Source organism: Eulemur rufifrons, chromosome 7 (assembly GCF_041146395.1).
Source record: "Eulemur rufifrons isolate Redbay chromosome 7, OSU_ERuf_1, whole genome shotgun sequence".
Taxonomy (NCBI): domain Eukaryota; kingdom Metazoa; phylum Chordata; class Mammalia; order Primates; family Lemuridae; genus Eulemur; species Eulemur rufifrons.
In genome coordinates this window covers 228,581,588-228,606,362 of record NC_090989.1, presented here as the reverse complement: position 1 = coordinate 228,606,362, position 24,775 = coordinate 228,581,588, and the positions used below count along the sequence as shown (strand labels likewise).

General features: G+C 38.5%; 1 protein-coding gene and 1 long non-coding RNA gene across 2 annotated transcripts in view; one reads left to right on the top strand and one right to left on the bottom strand.

Annotated features, from left to right (window-relative positions):
- LOC138387257 (uncharacterized) overlaps positions 1-22,923 on the top strand; it is a 98,077-nt gene extending 75,154 nt beyond the window's left edge. The window contains exon 3 of the long non-coding RNA XR_011233930.1: positions 22,819-22,923. This is a non-coding gene — a long non-coding RNA (uncharacterized lncRNA). The remainder of the gene's footprint in view (positions 1-22,818) is intronic.
- CD274 (CD274 molecule) lies at positions 4,781-14,005 on the bottom strand. Its single transcript, XM_069474189.1, has 3 exons — positions 13,940-14,005; positions 12,742-13,083; positions 4,781-5,181 (listed from the first exon to the last, which is right to left on the bottom strand). The coding sequence occupies exons 1-3, from the start codon at positions 13,989-13,991 to the stop codon at positions 4,862-4,864; spliced, it is 714 nt and encodes a 237-aa protein (XP_069330290.1). The 5' UTR covers positions 13,992-14,005; the 3' UTR covers positions 4,781-4,861.
- Positions 22,924-24,775: the final 1,852 nt, after the last annotated feature.

Below are 24,775 nucleotides of genomic sequence, written 5' to 3'. Positions count from 1 at the left end.
GAAGTTTCAATGCTGGCTTACGTCTCCTCAAATTGTGGATCTGGAGAGTGATAACAGTACATTAATTTTATGAGGAGGGGACTGGGAAAAAATAACAATAAAGTCCAAAAAGAAACATAACTTATATTTGCTAGATGATATAATAAATTTGAAATAAGAGAGAGAGCCAGATTGTATTTATGCTCCATAACTCTTACATGATAAAGGATGACTAGTTTGCCTGGGACTCTCCCAGTGTTAAAAGTGAAAGTCTGACATCCTGAGAAACCCCTCTGTCTTGAGCAAATTGGGATGGTTGGTGCAGTAACGACTCAAACACCACTTGCTAATTGGCTTTACTACACAAATGAATGCTATGGATCACATAATAAAACCTGGCTGAGCTTGTGCAAGTTAATTAGACTACTTTAAACTTGGGTTCATTGCTCAAGTTTGCTTTCTAACTACATTAATAAGAATTAAAAACCCTAATATAACTTTCATCTTAGTTCAGTAAGCTGGGTGAGGTTTTTCTGCACTTTTATAAATGTAGGCATTTGTAGTAAAATGGATCGAAGCTGATGGGTTAAGTGTCCATGGTTAGGCAAATGGGCCTCCAAGCTTGAGTTTTGTCATCAGTTGTGTGTTCTTGGGCACTTTATGTTATATTCTTGACCTTCTGATTCTCTGCTATAAAATGGGAATAATTCTAGTATTTATCTCTTTGATTTTTTTTTTTTTTTTTTTTTTTTGGTGGCAGGGTTGGTGGGCAGGGGGATTAAATGAGATACCATGCATGAAGCAGTTAACACAGTGCCTGACATGTGGGGTTTTAGAATGAATGAATGAATGATCCATCCACCTAAGTCAACCTGGTCCCCTGTTGCAGGGAGATGCTGGAATGCAGGGCAAGAGAAGCTGCTTCCTCCCCCTTCCTCCCTCCTCTTCTCTCTCCACAGAGCTACTCCCCACTCCCTACTTTTGAGGGCTGTTCCTTCATCTCCTCAGACTGTGGGAAGAGTTCTCAGTCTCTACCACCAGCATTCTTTAAAAGGTAGGGAGATGATCACTGATCGAGTTTTCCTTTTTACTGCTTTGGCTTCTTGTTCCTTTCTTTTTTTCAACTTCTCAATCCCTCCTGATGTTCTTACCATTTTGCTGCTTTGAGTTTGTATCTTGGATGCCACATTTTTCCACATCCATTATTCTCACTTGAGAAAAAGAAATCATTTTTATTTTCATATAGCACAATGCTACATCCATACAGTGACTCAAGTTTAAATCACACATTCCTATAAAACATTTTTAATCCCTTAGGAAGTCTGGTAGACTTCCTTATTGCACGGGTCCCAACCCCTGAGGGTAATTAGTAATGATTCAACAGTTTAGAGCACATGGTTTTTTTGTTCCTAGATTTTCTTGAGGAGTATATATTTTTTATTTTCCAACTTTCTCTCAGAGATGGACCATATTCTGAGGTACTTTATTATCTATTGGCTTTCTAGGTATTCCTAATGCCAACTAATTTTTTTTCTGGGGAAATATTCAAAATGCAAGTTGACAACAATCATTTCCTTGGGCAACTCAATTCCATCTCAGGATCTTACTGTCATTGAAACCTGATCCTTATATTAATATTTTGCCTAACTTAGTTCTTTTAAGGACCTGTTCTTTGTAAACAGCTGATCTCTATTCCCTCAGTTACACCACTTTCTCAGACACACCCACCTTCATAAAAGATTGTGGGGAATTTCTCAATGACTACTGGAATTCCCTTCCACATTCTACCTTCCTGTTTGTCATTAGACAACTCTATGGGCAGGCCATCTTTGGTATACTTCTGAAAGTATTGAGGGAAATGTTCACTTCAAATCATCTTAAATGGGAGGAAATTATTTGAATATATTCATTTTCCTGGATTTTAATTGTTCCCATGGGTAAATTGAGAAATAAACACATGCAAATTATTTTGAAATCTACATAACATCCGCCATCGGAAATCCTGCAGAATACTCTAAGGTAAAAATACCACATTTCTACAAAAGGAACTATTTCTATTACTTGGGGCGCTCACAAACCAGCTCAGTAGAACAGTACGACTAAAGCAAGACTAAAATTCAAGTGAACCTGACAAGCATTTTAGCTCTTTCTCTTCTGTAAGTCTGTGAGTGTTTGCATGATGGAAGGAAACCGTATGACACTGAGTCTTCTTCAACCTCCATCTCCACTCATTCTCCCACCCCTTACTTCTGTACATCTGATTTTCACCCAGCAATCCCACTCAGCTTTACTATAGTTGCTATTGAACAGTGGAATGCCTTTGTGCCAACTTGCAAAGGTAAGTCAGGTTTCCTTGAATCCATGATCCAACTCACCCCCCACCTCCCCCAGTAAATACTGCTACAAGTGTTTGTTGCTGCCCTCCAATGTAGGTGATGCTGAAGAACAGTAACCTTAGCAGGACCAAAGGAAGAGGTGGCGCACAGTGAACGCTGTGGCACAGCTAAAACCCACTTTGCATAATTGAAACTTGGCCCGGGGAGGGAAGGCTAACAGGAGGGCGGCATATTATAAATCAGTGTTTCCCAGCAGGGGTACCGCTAGCAGTTTGGATAGGACAGTTCCCTGGTATGTGGGACTGCCCTGCAGATTGCAGAATATTTAGCATCCTTAGCTCTGCCTACTAAGTGCTATTGTGACAGCAATAACACCTTCTTACAATTCCCCTCATCCCCAGTAGAGATCATTGCAATAAAGGAAATACCTTGTTTTCTTAAACAGAAGAGGATTGTCAGTGCTACACCAAAGAACAGGACAGCTCCCAGAATCACCAAGTGAGTCCTCTCATCTTGGGGAGGTATTACAGGTGGTTCTGAAAAACAAAACAAAAAGAAAGTGACTAAAGATAAAATTTTGATGGAAAGAGGTCAGGGGAATAATCATCCTTGAAATTTAATTTAGTATAGCTTTAGGTTAATTTTCTTAAATACCAAAGTTCCTGGCCAGTGAGTGGCTGGAATAGTGAAATACTATGATAAGAAAGTAGGGGCAGCATGAAGAAGTGGAAGCCCAGGCTTTGGACAGATGGGCCTGGGGTTAAATTCTGCTGCCATTGACCAGTTTTGAGATCTTGGGCAAGTCCTTTAACCAGCCTACAAAATGGAAATGCTAATAAATTTGTTGTGAGGCTAATGTTTGTGAAGTGCTTAGCATGGGACCACAGGGAATGGCTGTTCAATACTAAATGGGGGCCTTGATTACTTTACTTCCTCTTGCATTCTTTAATGCAGAAGCTAGCAGCCCACTGTACGTGCCAAAGGTGGCCCAGAGTGCAATATGGAAGGCCAACTGGCACTGCTAAGGAGCTCCTGCCTCCCCACATCTGAGGTTACGATTGGGGACCAATGCCTGTTTTCTTATGTTTCTCTGAAGTTTAAACACCTCTGGACATCTAGTCATTGGTGCCTCTCACTAGTCTTGTTGTCTATGGTCCAATGCAGGAAGAAAACGGGTCCTGTGCCACACGGATGCTCAGACTGCCGAATCCCACCTCTCACCATTAGTCAGTTCCTGCTTGGCTCAACTGTGAACTGAGACCCATGATCCCTAACAAGCTAGTTCAAGCTTTAAAGCCACAATGACAGCAAGCATTTGACTAGTATTAATGGCTTACGGTTCCCAAAGCCTGTTCATATACATTTTATATGAGTCTCAACACAATTCTATGAGTTAGGCGTACCAGGTACTAAAAAAAAAATCCCAAGTTACAGATGAGGACACAGACTCAGAGCAGTCAAGCAAGTTACTTTAGGATGCCCCACAAATTAGTTGTCATAAAACAGCTTTTAAATGGCAGGAATCCACTAATACAGCTCTTACTGAAGGACAGTTCAGGACCTGAGGTCTCATACCCCAGTGAAAGCATCTCCTTAATTGTCTAAACTTTTTTTTTCTCTTTTTGTTTGCAAGACCATCCTGGCTTGTCTTTTCCTATTGATTGACTTTTCTATCCAGTTATTTCAGTTATTTTCTCTGAAGTACCTGGAGTTTTCCTGTCAACATCTATTGGGGGAGGGAGCAGTGAGAAGTGCTTCTCAGGACATCTCCGGGTTTGTGTTAAACGTCATGCTCACCCACCTCACTTTCTCTAACAGTCTCTCACCAGACTGTTTCCCACCCCTCCTACTTCTATACGGTAGTGAGATTAAAAAAAAAAAATAGTTGACTTTGTGTAGGCAAGAGTCTCAAACCATTTTCATATACTATTGTTGATTTTATCCCTACAATAACTTTGTAGGTTATTACCCTACAGGGAAAGTGAAGCACAAAGAAGTCTAATGATTTGCCCAGAGAAACACAGCCTCATGTCCTAGGCACCAACCAGACTGTCCTGAGTTAAAATATCATAGACTATCCTGGGAGAAGTACACGGGGAGAAAGGATCTATCCTGTTTGGAATAAGATAGAAAAGTACAGTCCATTTGTTTCCTGCCACAGAGACTCTGGAAAGAGGGAGCAGCTCTGATGTGCTAGGATTTGGATTCCTGAAACATGGCCTAAATTGAGTATTCCCCCAGGTTCTCCAGCTACAAGAGCATTTCCTACATAGAACGGGGTTGCCTGTTTTCTTATCTCTTTTCTGGAGAGTGTGAACTGTATCTCATTCTTCCATGTGCACGCAATGCCTAATATAATGCCTGGCATAGGGCATATTCAATAACTATTTAGTGAATGTTTATTAAGTACCAATATAACCCGGATGAATGGAGGTGAGGAAGCAGAATGCATTTCATAAATATAGTGTTATTCATTCATTCAATCATTCATTCAACAAACATTGAACAACTATGATGAGCAGGCATCATGCTAGGTGCTAAGGGCGCTAAGCACATTTAATTGACACATTCAGAATATTACCTGGGATGACCAACTTAGCTGTACTGTTTTCATCGAGATTTAATCTCTGAAAAGTGCAGTAGAAAATCTCCTTAGCGGTTGTGTTGACTCTCAATGTGCTGGTCACATTGAAAAGCTGTTCCTCCCTCTTGGAACTGGTGATGGTGGTCCTGCCACTCAGGACTTGATGGTCACTGTTTGTCCAGATGACTTCAGCTTTGGGATAACCCTCAGCCTGACATGTTAGTTCATGTTCAGAGGTGGCTGGGTCCATGGAAATTCTTTGGTTGATTTTGTGATATGGGGCTAGATCAAGAGCAAAAAGAAGTCAGGACTTTTGCTTAGCACAGAACTAGACATGTGGCTTGGTATGGTCCACATTAGAAAAAATGTCAATGCAGGCTGGTTCTCAGAGAAATAAACTTAATGTTCAGATGTCTCAGCAGTGGGGAACCTCTGCTAGTTCCGCCTCAACTCAGTTCAAAGTAGGGTCAAGTTTGGGCTTAAAGGAATGACTATCTAGCTATAAAAATCATGCTGGTATATCTATTGGGCTTAAAGTACATATAAAGATTAATTTAAAGAGACTGTTATCTTTAAACCAGTAGTCTTTAATATAAAATATGTCTCTCCATTTATTTGAGTCTTCACATATTTCTCAGTAAAGTGCTATAGTTTTTACATGGGGCCCATTTCTTCTTAAATTTATTCCTGGATATTTTCTTTTTGTTGTTGTAAATCTGTCTTCATAAACATAAACCCCTTCAGCTGGCTGGCAAGTACTGTTTTCTTAGACTTTATTTAATAAACAGAAAATCTGATTTTGATTTGTCATTCACGTTTCTGATTTTAAGCCAATGATCAGAAATTAGATACGAAAATATGTACTATTTTATTTGTAAAAATTGATCCACATTCCTGGTGATACTTTTTAAAGTTTAAATGTATTTTTTCTTTTAGAATAGTTTTGGATAAAGAAAAGTTGCAAAGATAGTACAGAGTTACTGTATACCCCATACCTAGTTTCCCCTATTGTTAACATCTTATATTACCATGGTACAGTTGTCATAACTAAGGAACCAACATTAGTACATTATTATTAACCAAACTCCATAATTTATTCCATTCATTACCAGTTTATCCCTAATGTTCTTTTTCTTTTCTAGGATTCCATCTAGGATACTATGTTATGATACTTATTTTTAAAAATATTTTAATGCTGGCTATTTTAACAAATTATTTAAATAATTATTATATTCAAGGAAGAAAGTTTGATTAAATTTTAGATAACAAATAAATAAATAAATAACATTAACATGTTATTTTGTTGGTATAATCTTTATTTTACTTCTAATACTTTAGAGAAACCGCTAATGGTCCAGAGCCTTAACTCTCCATTCCTTTACCAAATACATAACAATAGGTTAGTAATATGATTTATTCACAGAGATTTAACACAAAAAAGCCAGGATAAAATAAAACTGAAATAAATAATGATGTGATATTTTGGTACTCCTAAATCTATGAAACCACCATCAATGAAAACATTGGAAATCAACATAATTATGATTTCAAAACACACAAATAATATTATGAATACTCAAGTCCTCAATCTTGCATCTGTCATGTTTAAGTATTATTTAAAAATGAATCTACTGATTATACTTCATGGAATAAATATTTCATGAAGTAATATTACCATAATCAGGTGTAGTTCACTTGGCACATGGCTTGATTTCTGGGCAATTAAAATTTCAAGCCTAAAATCACTGTTAATGGTAAAATATTAAGGGTAAAATATTTGCTTATTTACCCTCCTATTATCATTTCTAATGGGAGAAGAGTAAAGGAGAATGCTGTATCATATTAAGAAATATGTATAAATATGTATACCTCTGGGTCCAATGAATGAGTGGATTCATTCCACAAGAATTGATTAAGTATCCACTACATTAGTCTCTAAAGTGGGGCACATACAAGGGGTATAGGAAAAAAAATGCGGGGAGTTAGCTATGCTCCCCGCAAAGAGGTTTTTTCTTTCTGGTCTTGTCCCTCAGGCAGGGGTCGTCGCAAAGGATGAAAAAATAGTAGGAAACAGATATAAAAGAATATTAATAATAATACACAGAGCCAAAGATATAGTTTATAAAGTAAAGGTTTATGAAGATAGACAAAGGGAGGGTGTCCGGATGGATATCTCTCTCCCGTGGAAATATATCAAAGACTGAAACTCCACACAGGTACTTTATAGGGTAGATACAGGCTCCAGTTGCAGTTTGGTTTAGGGTCAAAGTCTTCTAAAAGGCTACTACAGATCCTTTAACTAACTCTATCTAGGGGAACAATGAGTTACAAAATCTTCTTAGGGCAAACTTCTAAGTTTTATGATAAGGCTGTTACTTTAGCAAAAAACAGAGACATCTTGGCTCCGGTGATAGTGTTCTTGGAGATAGAGATGATCTCAGAAGTCAACATGAGTTGTGCCTTGTGTTAATTACTTTAACCGCATGGTTCCCTGGTTCCGTCTGGGCTTCCATGGTTCCGTCTGGGCCTGGCTTGGGCATTAGCATATCTATTTGATCAGCTCTCATCTCCGGTGGCCTTTGATCAGCTCTGGCAACCTATGGCCCTAGGCCAAGCCTGTCTTGTCTTTCAAAACAGGTGAGAACAATAGGCCCTGCTTACAGCTGTCTCTTTGAAATGCAGCTGTTACTGACCAATGAGACGCCCTCCTGAGGCGGGGCAGCTTTTGAACTAAGACATTTATTTTTTCTTTAAGGCAAAGCCTTGTTTGACTTCTGAAATCAAATCTTGTCTCCAAAAATACAGGGGGCATTTCTATAACTCAGTATTCTTAGGCTCAACAAAAAAATACTAAAACTTTCACATATGTGTTTTTATCATAACAATTAAGAAATAATTTAGGCCTAATAAGCCTTAGTGATTGACAGTAGGTCACACTTTGTGTGCCATATAAGGGTCTTACAGGAAGATAAGAGTTTTACGACATTGAAGGGAGGACAGTGACTTACTTTGGGGTTATGATGGATTTTCAAATTCTCTTATCTAATTTTGACTAAACTAACCATCTTACAATATGAAAAACTAAGGAGAAAATTTCCTTCAAAGAAACTGAGGATTGAAGACAACACTAATAATTCAAGCACAGACCAAAAAGAAATGACAGAATTTACACTTTTTGTCAGCCCCTTATGAGGTTAAAAACAACAAGTACTTAATTGGACCTGACAAAATGTTGATTAAAAAAACTCAGGATTGGCTGGGCACATTGGCTTAGGCCTGTAATCCTAGCACTCTGGGAGGATGAGGTGGGAGGATCGCTTGAGGTCAGGAGTTTGAGACCAGCCTGAGTAAGAGCGAAACTCTGTCTCTACTAAAAATAGAAAAATTAGTCGGTGTTGTGGCATGCACCTGTAGTCAGTCCCAGCTACACGGAAGGCTGAGGCAGGAGGATCACTTGAGTCCAGGAGTTTGAGGTTGCAGTGAGCTATGATGACACCACTGCATTCTACCTGGGGTGACAGAGCGAGACTCTGTCTCAAAAAAAATAAAATCAAATAAATAAACCTCAAGATTATCGAGATCATCCACCTTTGTTAATAATGAATTTTACCCTAAGGTATATTATGCCTTCACATATTAGCTAAAGATAGTGAAGCATCATAATTAGTAAGATATTGAAAATATTGTTTATTAAGTTTTTATTTCATCCTCTTAAAATGTCTATTTTTGTACATTTTAAGAATGTACAATATATTAGGTTGAACAAGATGAAATTGGTGATATTCAACATCTCCTGACCTTCAAAATGGCAATTCTTTATGATACAATCTATATATTAGTAGAAAATAAATTCTTTATAATTACACACACACATGTGCATGAACACACACACTAGTTTAAAATGCTTTACAGATAGGGTATGTAATCAAAAATTTTTACAGACCCCTGGTTTATTAGATCTAGAGCACTATGCTAATGTTGGTCAATCAAGACCAAGGAAAGCTCACGATAATTGTTGGTTTTTTTTTGTTTGTTTTTTTTTTTTCTGGTAGAGATAGGGTCTTGCTCTATTGCCCAGGTTGGAGTGCAGTAGCATGATCATAGCTCACTGCAGCCTCAAACTCCTGGTCTTGAGTGATCCTCCCATCTCTGCTTCCCAAGTAGCTAGGATTATAGGTATGGGCCACCACACCTGGCTAATCTTTTATTGTTATTTTGTAGAGACAGGGTCTTGCTATATTTCCCAGGCTGGTCTTGAACTCCTGGTCTCAAGTGACCTGCCTGCCTTGGCCTTCCAAAGTGCTGGGATTGTAGGAGTGAGCCACTACACCCAGCCTGCTCATGATTGTTCTGAAGTCAACATACAACTTGACACACATTCCAGAGGTACAAATACAGGCAGTAAAACATGGTTATTAAGGACACAGACTTCAGAGCTAGACTGCTTGGATTTAGAACCTGGCTTTACCACTCACTAGCTGGGTGAACTTGGGCAAATAACTTAATTTCTTTGGACATCAGTTTCCTCACCCTTAAAATGGTTAGAATAACACCACATATTATGGAATCAAAGATTCCATCTATTGAAAGACACACTCAGATTTCAGAGATAGTAAAATGTGAAAAACATTCAGCTTAGACAGGATGAAGCACCTACCCCATAGAGTCATTCTGAGGATTACAAGAACTAATATAGGCAGAGTGCTTCATACAGGGCCTAACACAGAAGAGTATTGCATAAGTGTAGTAGTACTAGAGCTGCTCCTTCTCCTCCTCTTTTGACTACTACTGCTTAAGTGTAATCTTGTGGTATTCTTTAGAAAGTACTGATGGTTTCTGATGAACAGTCTTGGAAATAAATGTTCACATATCCAAACCTGTTTATGTTTCCAAAATTTTAGGCTAATCCTGCTTGAGGGAATCATTCATTCACTCATCCATTCAACGAATATTTTTTGTGGGCTCTTGTCACACTACTGTACTGTATGTCAAGCCCTGGGGATGCAACAGTTACTAAAACAGACTCAAATCCCTGCCCTTGTAGAGTTTATATTCTAGAAGGAAAGAGACAATAAACAAAATAGATAGGTACAGCTATATGATATGCTACGTGGCCTTCTGATTTCAAGATTCTTCTTTCTTAAGCACCAAAACAGGCAAGAAAAGCTTCATCTTTCTCTGCTGCACCTCTTTTAATAAAAGGATTTGTTCTTCAAATTTGGATTCAGTCAAAAGGCCAGACTTAAGGACCTACAAGGCTGCATTTCTCCTTAAGGCCGCAGGTTCCCTACCCCTTTCAGCTACACAATATCTTACATAGGGATACATGCTATAGAGAATACTTAAACAGGGCTGGAGAATTTGGGGGGAGAGACGGGATCGGGATGGAATGACAGCAGTTAATCTTTGGTCCATAGACTCAAAACAGCTTTATCAGGATAACTATGCAACCTTTCATTCTTTCAGCTACCTAATTCCATTTAAGATTCTGAAAGTATAAATGGACATTTCATTTTCCCTCCTATTAGGTTCACTGATTAGGGGTAAACATTTTTTATTGAAAGTCAGATGCCTGAAAGTCTGGTATTTAAACTATCAAACATGAAAGGTGCAATAACACCCAAAGTAATAATGATAATTGAGTTAATCCAAAACAAAACTCAAATTTCAGTTTCAAAATGCTTCACCCTTAAAGTCCCATGGTGGGTAAACTCCCTGGGGAGAAGCTGTGTTACCACACATTTGCTGTGATGGGAAGAAAAACTCTTACTGTGAAATCATTTACATATGGAGGTGACTCAGGAGTTCTACTTCCTTAAGTTGTAAAGCTCCTGCAAGCCAGATACCATGTCTCCATTGGTGACAATGCCTCAGTGCAACTGAAGCTTGGTGGCTGTCTTGTTCTCAATGCAGAAGGTCTAGCCTTTTGGTATAACTCAACTCAACTCCCAAGACCACACTATGCAAATGCCAACAAAATAGATTGGGACTAGGATGACAATTTTGTATATATTTGTATTATATTATAATACAAATCAGATCCTTAAACCTGGTAGGTCATCTGCTTTGCTTTATCAAGGACCCATTCCTTGGAAAAACATCATCAGTGCCAGAAGTTTTCCTATTGTGTTGAAAGACAGCAAAGGAAACTGCAGATCCATAAGGGATATTATGGAGCCCAGATGACCTGGAAGAAACACTTCCCCAGTATAGGGACAGCTGTCCCCTCCCTGCGTACTCGCTACAGGCTGATGAGTGACCTTCTGTAGAAGCAGAAACTTGTATTCCATGCTTCTTTCTTCCTGATTGCCAGGATTATATTCTTCCTCTCCATCCCAGACCTAAAAATGCTAACTGTTGATGAGGCTAAGGCTTGATAATTTCTTTAATGCCTTCAAACACAGTAGATGCCTGATATTTGCTGATGGACTAAAGAAAAGTTGAAAATGTAAATCTCTACACCCAAACTTTCTTTCATGAGTGTCACGAATGGAGAAGCATATGGTAAAAAATACAGTGAAAATTAAATCTACTTGACAAGTGACATTTTCTTGACAACAGCAGCATTAATTGAGCCAGAATCAAAGACTAATAATATATCATAAAATGGATGCATTTTTCCTAATCCCTACATGATTTTGGTTTTGAATTTATAATTATCAGTGATCCTGTATGATAAATGTAAACTTTTTCTACTTCTATTATTGACCTTCAGATTGATGGTCATCAGCCCAGGAATGGAAAGACCAAGAAGAGATGATTTACTTCTACTCAAATATTAAAAGGTCACCATGAAAACCAAAGAAGCAGGCAAATAATCTCAAAACTATGACTAAAGAGGTCAGATTTCAGCTCAATATCAGGGAGTAATTTCAACAGGCTATGGAAGGGGTGTCCAAATGACAGGAATGCCACTGTTGGAAGTGTATGAGCAGAAGAGCCTTTGGGGGATATTTGCTCTTCATGGGAGTTTGGATTAGCTGCTCATGCCTGGGGTCCTTTCAGCTCTTGATCCTATGAAACTCAATAGTGAAAGCAGAGGTGGCCAGTTAAGGTGTTTTCCTTTGCTTAGCTAGGGCCAACCCCAAAATTTGAAATCAAGTAACCTAATGACATATTTGTGGGTCAGTACCCAGGAATTAACACTCACAGTTCCTCTTCAATTATCCAAGATAACACTGGCATACATTTTCAAGATGAATGTATGTCTATTGAGCATAGCTTATACCATCTCTGAGGAAGAATGACTCCTTTACACTTACTGAGATTATTTTTTGTTTTCATAGATTGACTTCAAGTCTTTTTGAATGTGAACCTTACAAGGGGATTTATCCTTAATATATTTATATGGGTTTGACATACAGAGGCTCAAAGGAAGGAAAATAGACCCAATAAAATAAAAAAAAATAGTAGTTGAATAAAAAAATTCTGGAAGGACACACAAATAGTGGTTACTATCTTTTCTTGCTATGGAAGATGGTGGTAAAGAGAGGAGAAGCACTTTTGCAATTCATTTTATTCCCTTCCATAGTATCTGAATTATTTGCAAGTACATGTATTATTTTTATAATAATAAAAAAGTAAAGACTAGGATTTTTTTTTTTTTAACTGAACATACTATAGAACATGGCTGTGTTGTTTGGTTCCAGATCTCCAGTGACTGTCAAACAGGAGATGCTCCAGAAACGCCCAGTGTGTGAATAAGTGAATCAATGCATGAATGCATTGTGTTGTGCTGTTTGAAAGTAAATCTGGACTTTCAAGAATGAAAAGTTCTCAAGACTCAGGATATATGTTTAATAAAGGTCAGGCATGGGCATTTTTATCTATAATAATTCTTACCATTGACTTTCAGAGTAATCCGCTTGTAGTCCGCACCCCCGTAGCTGATCATGCAGCGGTAAACCCCTGCATCCCGCAGCTTCACATCTGTGATCTCAAGGGCTGCACTTCCCAGGAAGAGTTGGTCCTTCAATAGCCACGCCCTGTCACGGTAGCTACTGTCCTGAACCTTCAGGTCTTCCTCGCCACGAACAAATTGAATAATATTCTTATTGTCCATTTCCCAGTAGACAACTAATGACATCAGGTCTAATTGTTTTTCTACTGGGAACCTGCATTCAATTGTCACATTGCTGCCATATTCCACCACATACAGGTCCTTGGGAACTGTGACAGTAAAGGCTGAAAAGAAAGATGACCAATTCTTAGAAGAGGGAAAATTCCTCAAAACATTTACAGAATCAGTACGGGGTTTACAATAACTTTATCTGGATAGTAATGTGATAATTGTATTTAAGGACTTACTTCCTTAAAATACATCTCTTATCCAGTGGGCTTGAAACATGTTTTGGGATGCTATATCTCATCCTTGAGTTAAAATAATAAAATTAGCTAAACAAGTTGCCCCACAATTCATAAGCATATATTTCTGTAGAAATATTATATTGTGATGGAGTACTTATAGCCAAGGAGACTTGGTTTCAAGAAGACAACTCCAGAATGCCCTTTGACTAGACACCTATTTTCCTTCTACATAGAGTGAACAGTAGATTTGAGTATTCATCTATTCGTATTTCCCAACACTTTTGATCAATTGTCTCGCCAGAGGGCCATTGGTATGGAGTTTAGGCAGGGCCTAAGGATGATGCTAACACTGTGATACCCTGACACTTTCTATGTATACTAAAATTCTTCCTTAGAATATCCTCAACAGAAAAAGCAGGTCACAGACCAACCTAGATTGAATAATCCAGGCCTTATTTAAAACAAACAAATAAAAGTATACATATAGGCCATTTCCTCAGATATTTTCAATAGTTATCCCTGGGAAATGGGTTAATTTTGTTTCTTTTGGTTTGCCTATATTCTCTATGTCTTTATACAATGACACAGGTGGCTTGTTTATGGAATACAGAAGGAAAAATAGAATGTTCTCTCTATAAGAAAATTATCTCCATTTAAAATTATTATTTTAGTTTTTAACTCATGGTTAAAATATTTAAAATACAGATCTTAATGAAAGGATTTGGTGTCTTACCATTCAGTAGATGCCAGTAGGCTGTGAATGTAAAGATGTGAAATATCCTCATCTTTCTGGAATGACCTAATTATGAAAAGCACACACACAAAAAGACTGCTTTACTCAATAAATAAACACATAATATGACAGTATGGAACTTGGAAGTTCTAATTGAAATAGTCTTCTAATAACCAGCCATGACTGACTTGTAAGTGTGGAAATGTAGTGAGGAATTTGGAAATTCAATACCTTCATTTAATAGCCCAGAGTCATATAAGCCAAGCCAAAAAAAGTTACTAAGTCGTGCATTTTTTAAATTTAGTAACAGGCCCTGAAAAAACTTGCAATATACACTCAAAAGAAGCCAAGAAGAAAATATTGCACGAAAATCCTTTCACCTATTTCATGTTTTCTCTGCTTTGTAACACATCTAGAAATCCAAACCCTCCCTGTCAAAATTTCAAAGCAATGAGAATCTGACCTCCACTTCTCCAACCTTTCAATGCTTCTTTCTCCCTACAGGTAAATACTTTCATCCTACTTTTTAACTATTCAAGACTCTACTTCATGATCCCAACCATGCCAGCTCTCCTCCAGGTGCTATCCTTCAAAATCTCCTCTTCTGCCTCTCACTTATTCAAAATCATAAAATCCTATTTTCTCAGTAAACAGATTCTACTAGTAACAGGAGGAAGTGGGAAGGAGAGAGAGTTAGATGTGGCCAATGCATACTAAGATATGAATGACTCACTGCCATTCTTCCAGAAGTATCTGTCTACATTCTATTCTTCATTTTGTTATCCTGCTTGAAATTTGACTAATTCTTTCATTAGCAAACATTGATTGATCCTCTCTCCCATGCCAGGCACTATGGAAGGCACTGAGAATACAGAAGTGAGCAGGAAAGAAAAGCCACTCTTCTCTTGGAGCTTATGTTCAAGTAGGGAAGTAAAAGAAGATCTGTACTTATTTCAGCCAATCTACTTATTAACATCTTTTCTCTCTCTTGTGTTATGTATATATTTACACACTTTGATGGAGAAGTCAGTTTTCTCTCTTAGTGTCTCTCCAACCTCTATATACATACACAAATGATCAATTAATCAATGCTACATATATATAAGACAGACAATGCTCCTAATATATAGTGAGCTTCTAAAAGTTGGTAAGAAAACTACACATAACTGAAAACGAAAATAAGCAAAAGGTTCTAACATATAACTGACATGTAAACATAGGAAAGGATGCTCAGTATCACCAATAAAAATATATATATTTAATATATGTGATACCATTTTCCACTTATTAGCTTGACCACAATTATGAATATTCTTAATAGTGTTTGTGAGGATGTGGACAAATAGGCCTGCTTGCTAAGGGTAGGAATGTGAAGTTGTATAACTTCTTTGGAGAGCTATTTGATAATCTCTATCAAAATTTTAAATGTATATGTCATAGGACCTTTCACTCTCCCTCCTGGAAATCTATTCTACAAAAACGAAAACACATACATATAACTATATATATAAAGGGATAGAATTGCTAATAATAGCCCCAAACTAGGAATACCCTAAATGGCCTAAATGGTTAAATAAATTTTGGTATATTCATAAAATATAATACCATTAAGGACAGAATTCAGTACATATATATGTATTGATTTTGCAAAGATGTAGAAAGTAAGTTGCAGAACAGTATATGTAGCAGAAATCCGTTTTCGTTAAAAATAGAAGAAGAAAAATTTGTATGTGTGGATGTGTGTGTCTTTAAACTCAGAAAATGTCCAAGATGCTGACAGTGATTACATTTATATTTAGGAGTTAAATTAGAAGGAGGATAGGCAGGTTTTTACCCCTTTATAGTTTTAAAAGAAGAAAGGAAGGAAGAAAAGATAGAACAAGACACGTGAGATTATGAATTAGTTTTTTGGTGTTTTAATGTGTTCAAATTTTCAAATGAATTGAATGTTTCACTTTCATTATTAGGAAAAAATGAAAACAAAATTTAATGAATCATTTTACCTTGCCAAGCTGCAGAGTGTTTGGCAGACCAAGTGGTATAATGTAAAGAACCCGCAGAATTGAGTCCAAACATCTGAATTGAGATGGAATAATGACATTCAGTTATTTTTATTTTTTTCTTTATTATAAAAATAATATAACCACATTATAGAAAACAAGAGGAAAAAAGAGAAAGGAAAAATCACCTATTATTTCATCACTCTCAACCAGGGAACATTTGGTGATACCTGGAAACATTTTTGGTTGATGGGGGGAGGGGTGCTACTGACTCTCGGGGTAGAGGCCAGAGTTGCTGCCTTTAAATATCCCACAATGCACAGGGAAGCCCCCCATAGCAAAGACATATCTAGCCTAAGATGTCAATAATACCAAGGTTGAGAAACCCTGTCACCACTGTGAGCATGTCAGTACAGACTTTTCTTTCAGTCTTTTTCCCTGTGAATCTTTTAAAAAGTAATTATTACCTTATCTGACTTTTCTTTCAGTCTTTTTTCCTGTGAATCTTTTAAAAAGTAATTATTACCTTATCTAACATTTAATGCCCATTTATTTCATTTAAAATTATGATATATTCCCCATTTTACTGTATGATATTCATAAGCATCTTACTTGATGATCCCATAATATTTAATTCCTCTATTGTTAGGTATCAAATCATTGCCAATTTTTAAAATATTGTAAGAATTTGTATATTCAGCAAATATTTGGTGAGTGCTTTCTGTATGCCAGGCCCCAGGCTAGGCCTTAAGATAGATTTTTCCCAAAAGAACTGCTAATCAAGGGGAAAGAATATTTTCCTGGTTCTTGACACATGCTGATAATTGTACCATTACGCTGTATCTCCACCCAGCACTGAGTACTTTTTTTTTTTTTTTTTTGAGACAGGGTGTTGCTGTTGCCCAGCCTAAAGTGCCACGGTGTCAGCCTAGCTCACAGCAACCTCAAACTCCTGGGCTCAAGTGCTCCTCCTGCCTCAGCCTCCTGAGTAGCTGGGACTACAGGTGCATGCCACCACCTCTATTTTTAGTAGAGACAGAGTCTCGCTCTTGCTCATGTTGGTCTCAAACTCCTGACCTCAAGCGATCCTCCTGCCTCGGCCTTCCAGAGTGCCAGGATTACAGGTGTGAGTCACCATGCCCAGTACTGAGTATTATTTAAAAAAAAATTTTTTTTTTTTTGCTAATTTGATTATTGAAAAGTACAACTTGAATTTTTCATGGGTTTGTTTATTGTTTAGTTCTTTTGTAAATTATCTAATTTTTGGGTCTGTTTGTGTTACTGGTTTCTTATTCATCTGTATGAACCCTTCGTGTTAAAAAAACATATACAAAAAAGATAAAATAAAATGAGTCATGATCCTTTTGCTAGAGTTAGGTGCATAATTCTTATTTCTCTTTTCCATCAACCCTGTACACAGGGAAGAGAGATAGCCTCCAGGCCTGCGAGAACACAAAGGTTGTTAAAATGGTGCCACAGCAGCTATCTAACTGTCCTTTCCTTGGTCTAGAGTTGATTATACCACAATTACAAAATACTAATGTGATATTATAAACACAAATACACTTTTTGGGCAGAAAGAAACTTGAGATACTTTAAACTCCAATCAAAGCACTGTTGAATAAAACAGAGAGACATTAAGTCCACTCCTGGATTATACCAAATTTTGCCAATGTTTATAGCATACACTGGTGGAGTTCTTATCCTTTAATGAATTTAGTTGAAAATTTTAGGGGTAATAAAGGCTTACTAGAAGGTGATGGATTAGATCCAATATTTTCCTAATTTCCCATCCTACCCTCTCCTCCAAGGCTCTAATCCCTTGGAGTGCAGCCGTCATTAGTGGGGGGAGAAAAGGAGGAATACAGAGACCATGCCGGCTAATGTCTAAAGCCATCAGGGCAGTTGGTCTAAGAGAAGAACACTGACATCTCCTTCTTCAGGTAAGAAATTATGACTGTCTGTGAATTCCCAGACAAAACGGAGACATTCAAAGACCAATGAAATGTGAACTGGGGAAGAAGTGATGGCTCATTCAGGATGGGGAAGTGGGTTTGTCCCTGGGGGAAGCCCAGCATAACACTATGGAACTGATACTACTTTTCTATCTTCCAAGGGTAGGATGGGTAAGAGGAAGAGACAGGGAAAATATTCAAGCTTTCTTTCTCAAACGTAGGAGCAAGGACTAAGAGAGTTCAGCTATTAAATCTCTGCTAAATGATCAAACTCTATTAAACTCTACTCAATCCTGTAACCAAACTCCTTGCCCTCAGTCACACTGAGACACCCTTCTACATTTTCCACATGAGGTTTCAATTCCCCACAGTATTTCTGTGGCTTTTTTGAAGATCACACTCTGAGTGAGTCATGTAGCCTCTGCCTATCCTCTTTTATTGAGAAAGGCTAATTTTTTCTTCAGAGTATCATAGTTCTCCTTAAATCCCATCGGTGACTGCCATTGTCAGCTGGTACATCGTTTCTGAAAGGCAATTTCAGTTTTCATCAAAAGGTCTTTAATATTCAGACACTTTGACTAAGTAGTAACACTTCTAAGAGTTTACCTGAAGGAAATAATCAGCAATGTCCCATAGATTTCTATGCAATGAGGATCAGCAAATGGCTAAGACAGTGAACCACTGTAAATAACCTTTATGTCCAGCAATGGAAGATTAATTTCATTTGGTTTCCCAACTTGATGGAATGCAGCAATAAAAACTATTTTTAGAAGGCTATTTAATTCATAGAAAACCATCCACAGTATATTTTTTGCAGATTTAAAAAGACAAGGTAGAACAATACTTTTACTCCTCGTGTTCTAAGACAAACGCACACTGAACATTGACATAAGCCAAGGTCAATGTGTCTGAGAAATATTTTAACATTCTTATTCTTAGGCTCCTCCCTCCTGTTTCAAGAGTCCCTTAGGTCTTCGGAGCAGATAGAGCAAAGAATTTAGGTTCGGGAATCCTGCATCTTAGGGCAGGAAGGGACCTTAGGAGATGCTGCAGGTGGGTTGACTTATGCAGAGTATTACTGTCAGTGAGCTGTTGACTGTGGACTGGGACCCACGTGTCCCGACCTCCAGCCTAGAAATTTCTCTCTAGACCCCCAGCTACCCACCTCAGGGCCATATTCATGAACACACAGTCACATCGCACCTGCCAAATGCCAAACATATCCGCTGATCTAGTTAACCCTAACAGGTAATTGGCTCTACTGCCCCCAAACTATCCCGTTTTCCTTTCCCTCCTCCTCTCTGTATCCCAAAGGAAGAGTCCAGAGACCCTCCATGTTAAAGTTCTGAGAGCGCCAGCCGGAGACTGGGCAGCGGGCGCCCCGCGGGCGAAGAACGCTCCCTACCTGCAGGCGGGGACACTCGCTGCCGGCGAATCACGCTGCTGCGCCAGGGACTGGAAGGCCAGCGGGTGGCGCGTCGGCTCGCTAATCACCTTGCCCGGCCTCCGGGGAGGGGCCCCCGCCCACCTCTGCCCCGCCCACCTCTGCCCCGCAGACCCGCAGACCCGCTCCAGGAAATTCAGTTAGGTGGAGCCTGGGCTTGCCTTGCCCCTTGGCTCAAGCTTTCAATTTAGAAGGCCAGCGGATTGCTCGTCCTTGTAATTTATACATTACAGAGTCGAAAGTGAAACTAGTAAAAAAGGTTTCCCATAAGTCAGGTTTTCATCAAGAAGAGCTCCAAGGATTAAAGTACATCCGCATCTAGTTTAAAACAAGCCAACATCTGAGAGCACGAAGATTTCAGACCCTGATTTTATTCTTAAAACAGACATCTGCCGTCATCAGGTTTACCCCTTTCTGATAAAAGCCTTCAAGATGACTGAACATCTCGACATAACTAGATAGAAATTCTACAACATATAGAAGGTAAAACAACAGACCCACGTGGCTCTGGGTTTTATTCTAGAAAGTAGGTGTGTGTATAATAGGAAATATATTTTTAAATCATGGATTTTGTGACTTCCTCAAAGTTCCTCGACATAATGAAACTTCAGTTGCGTTGTCATTCAAAGAACTTCCCATCCTGAGCTACACCTTTTAAGAATGCCCTGATTCCTCTTATCCTGCAATCCTTGGGATCTAGGCTGGGGAAGCAGATTCTAAGTGAGGGCTAAGAAAGCCCTTCTGGTAACTTCAGGTCAATGGATGGGTGAAACAGAAACGTATTATGACTCACACAGAGAGTAATGTCATAATTTACGTAAGATTTTCCAAACACCGTTGGACTTCTAGGTGTTCCCCTTTCCTTCCTTCTTTCTTTCTGTCTTTTCTTTCTCTTCTCTTCTCTTCTCTTCTCTTCTCTTCTCTTCTCTTCTCTTCTCCTTTCTCCCTCTCTCTTTCTTTCTTTCTTTCTTTCTTCCTTTCTTTCCTTTCCCTCTGTCTCTCTTTCTTTCTCAATTTATGGGTGCTGTATGTGTGTAGTATGTGTACACACACGTATATAAATAAGTTTCATGAAAAAATACTTAGACCTTCCAGGTGCAATGCTGTCAGACCTTTTCCACTTAATGTTTCATTTTGCTAAAAATGGTGGTCAAGATCTAGGACACAGACTTCATCATCTGCTAGTGTGGTCTGAAAAAACTGGCTCTAGAGCCATCTACCACGAACTAGCTAACTTGGACAATTTACTTAGTAACCAGGATTAAGTCATATCTTCTTACATGGCCTCTATGGTCTATGAATAACTTTTAAAACTTGAGGGGGGGTGTTTGGGTTTTTTGTTTGTTTGTTTGTTTGTTTTATGAAAGCAATGTTCAGGGTCTACCTAAATGATCTAGAAGGAAGGCAGGAGGTGAATGGAATTTGCCGTTCTCTGAAGCTGTTGGTGGGAATTGGAGGTATTTACTCAATTTGCTGCTCAGTCTTTCCATATTAGTAATCGGAGGATTTGTGGGTTTTTTCATCTCTTCTGCTTGTTTCCACCTTTCAACCATTCGTTTTCCCATGCAATTGATCAAGCTCCTTAATGAAATTTTTGGTATCCACCAGAGATAGAAAAACAGGATATGTTTAGAAAAAGAGTAATCTTATTTTATCATCTCAAAAACTATATGTAAATCAAGACAGCTGGGGAAGGGGAATAAGTCCTAAAAACTTACATGAGTTTTGTGACTTGGGCAAAGTGGATGGAGAAGTGCTGAGGTGGGAGACGAGCGATGGGCAGCCAGGGCTGAAAAGCTAGACACACTGGTCATCTCCACTGTCACCATTCCCCATTCATATCCCACCTATTCATTTTTACAGGTGAAAACTCATCATTGCCAATGTTCTGTTTCTCAGAATGTCTCTGAGGGTCACTTGCGTCACACTTGACTTGTGGGTAGGTGTTTAAAATAAGATTCCAGGGCTCTGCCACAGACCTGCTGAACCCAAACCTTTGAGAGGTGGTTATGGGAGTTGACATTTTAACATTGTCAAATTTTAACAAGTCCTGTTCATGCCGAAGTTTTGAAAACAGTTTTAAGGTAAAAATTCAGCTACTGGATGATTTAAAGTGGGAGAGTTAGCTGGTGGAAGTTTTATTAATAAAAGTATCACTCTAGCTGTGGTCTGAGGAATGGCATGTAGAGGGGGCCTTATATTCATGGAAGCTGGGAAACCTTTAGGGGCTGTTGCTGTAGACCACATTCAAAATATAATTTGAAAGTAGAATCAATAGAAATTGTAGATGGATATTAGTAGGAATGGAAACAAGGGAATCAAGGAAGATATATATGTGTATGTATATACATACAGATATATCCATACATATATATGTATATTTTAATATGCTATTCCAGAATAGGATACTATAGATGAGTTTGGGCTTTTACAATATAATATAAATTCTCTAAGGAATTCTCTAAGGAAGTCTAAAAATAAACAAACAAAAAACTCTCTTGGTAAATTAACAACTGAAAACCAGTTTTAACCAATCAAGAGACTCATAAAGAAGAAATTACAATCCTTTATGGAAATGGAGAGGATGTTGGTGGTGGTATGGTGGGAGTGATCCAAGGCCTTGGCCCTGCTCCTGGGACTAGCTGTTAACCAGGCTCTAAAATGGTCCAGAAAATGAAGAAATTCACAGGAAGCGCTTTGCCAGGGATAAGAGCAAAGGGCTGTGAGTTATGGTTAGAGCTTTCCTTTGACAAAGCCTCAGATGCTTAGAAAAGCCATCAACTGAGGCATCGGCATTAAGTTAAGCGTGTATGAATGCTGTTTGGGGATGCACTGTTTTACTACCTTACAGAATATGGCAGAGTGGAGAGTAATTGGAAAGTGTAGGTTTAAGTCATGCCTGTGCATGAATAAGCCAAACAGAAATGTTTGAATTACAGACTTGACTTATAGTCATTTCACAACCCCAAGTGAAGGTCACCAACCCAGAAATTCTTGCTAATTTTGTGCTACTCAGAATTGACAAGGCAAAGGGAAGCACGGCAGCATTTTCAGAGTAAGATAGAATAATGACATTCCTGGAAAGTCAGAAACAATGTAAACATAGTTCTACCCCATGAAGTCCAACTCTCTCAAGGCAAGGCCCCAGCGGGAGGAGATAAACAGTTTTTCCAAACCCAGAGAGGGCTAGTTTAGGTTTGGATTAGAAAATGTAGCCCTATTTTACTTCTGATGGAAAAAGGTTGTTCTAAAGCAAAATCATTGGGTGTCCATCACACTATATTTCACAGACTCCAATAATTATGGCAATAACCTTCATTTGCTTCGTTTTAGTTAAGGGGATAATTAATGCCTGCTGTGACCACAAACATTTTAACACAGTTAACTCATCCTTTTTCATGTGTTCTTGGAGGGCAAGAGGAAGATGGATAGTTGGCATGGGTAAGAATAAATTTTAACATTGACAACACTTGTCCCCAGGTTTGCCTAGAAGAACTTTGATGGGCACTGCTAGGCCAAGCTAAGCAGAACTTCCAGGGATGCTTACTATAGAAGGAGGAAAAGACGGAGGACCAAAGTCCAGGTATGGTGGTTTTTTTTTTTTTTGGTGTCCCTGGGTAGCACAAAGGGATACTGTGTCCCTCTTATGAAAAATTGCAAAGAAGGGGAACTGTATAATATGTATGAGATAGGAAAACTAAATAAGGTGTTTTCTGCTCTTACACTTGACATAGCACAGAACACTTCTGATCACCAAAATGTGCATGGGATTTTTCCTGCACACCAAGCAATTCCCCACTGGACACCAACTGAGTGTGCTGTAATTCAATACAATTCTAACACTATCTATGGGAAGTTAAAGTCAGATCCCACAGGTTAAGGGCTCAGTCTCATAACGCTCTGGAACTTTTAATCAACTTGCTATTAATTGGAGGTTCCCATGACCCCTTCCTTGGGTTTCATTAATTTGCTAGAGTGGTCCACAGAATTCAGGGAAACAGTTTACCTACATTAACCAGTTTATTATAAAGGACGTCACAAAGGATACAGATGAACAGCCAGATGAAGAGGTACATAGGGCAAGGTATGGGGGAAGGGGTGAGGGGCTCCCATGCCCTCTCTGAGTATGGTACCTTCCAAACACCTCAGTGTGTTCAACAACCAAGAAGTTCTCCAACCCCCTAGATCAAGGATTTTTATGGAGACTTCTTCATGTACACATTAGCAATTGTTAACACAATGTCCAGCCCCTCTCCCCATTTTGGAGGATAGGGGTGCGGCTGAAAATTCTGAGCTTCTAATCATGGCTTGGTCTTTCTGGCCCCTTTTCAAGAGCCTACCAAGAGTCACTTCATTAGAACAAAACCCAGGAAATCCCAAAGGATTAGGAGCGCTGTGTCAGGAACTGGAGTCAAAGATCACATAGAACAAAGGATGTGCCTAGCACACATATTGGTTGAAAAACTACAAGGGTTTTAGAAGCTATGTGCCAGACAATGGGTACAGAGACCAAATGTATATTTCTTATTATGATGTAATACCACACATGATAAGGTAGATCATTGTACTCATCAAAGTTCAGGGACTCGTCTGTGTTATTTTTACAGTCATTCAGGGTAGGAGACCAGGCTGAATTTCTCAGAGTTGTAGGAGGCAGAGGTTCACAGGCTGAGAACAGGGTCATGTGAATTGTGTGGGTTTCAGGAAAAGGAAGTTAACAGGTTATTTAGTTTAGTGGTATGGTGACCACTAAACTACAGTTGAGAAAGACAGATATAAGCAGCTACTATGAGTGGAAAAAAATTGTAAAGAGAAAAATATCTAGAGTGGGTTTTAGGAGTTTCCTGTTTGATATGCTGTGTATAGAGCCTTTGCAGAGACTCCTTAAGAAAGCTTAATGTGAAGACACTCATTATTCTTCACTGCTTCAGCAGTCAGTTTGTTTTCTTAGAATGATATTACATGCTTGGACTGAACCATGTGAAGCCTCACTTTTATTCAGGTTACACTCTGATGGATAATTGCTCCCTGCTCAAAAAAGCTTCCCTTCACATTACTGCCCCCTTACATTTTTGTCATCTTCAATTACTTTGTTGCAAATACAAACCTCAATAAACTATATCATCATGTTTTCAAACTATCAAATTAACAAAATGCAATAGTTACAATAAAGATTAAAATAGTAATAGTAAAACATATAGCATTTAAAAAACGTCGACACTGTCTTGTTGATTTATATATATTAGCTCATTTAAATCTTACAACAATCCTATGAAAAAGGTACTATTATTGCCTCTATTTTAGATATGTGAATACTGAGACACAGAACTTAAGTAACTTGTCTAAGCTTACACAGCTAGGGGATGGCACAGCTAGGATTCAAACTGAGGGATTCTGCCTCCAGTATCTATGCTCTTAACTACAACACAAGTGTGCC

Bases quoted from the DNA above. Each gene is read 5' to 3' on its own strand.
- CD274 (XM_069474189.1), bottom strand. From the start codon at position 13,991: ATGAGGATATTTCACATCTTTACATTCACAGCCTACTGGCATCTACTG. The intron at 13,084-13,939 runs GTAAGACACCAA...CTTTCTTTTCAG, and splicing joins CTACTGGCATCTACTGAATG to CCTTTACTGTCACAGTTCCC. The intron at 5,182-12,741 runs GTAAGAATTATT...CTCTTGATCTAG, and splicing joins GATTACTCTGAAAGTCAATG to CCCCATATCACAAAATCAAC.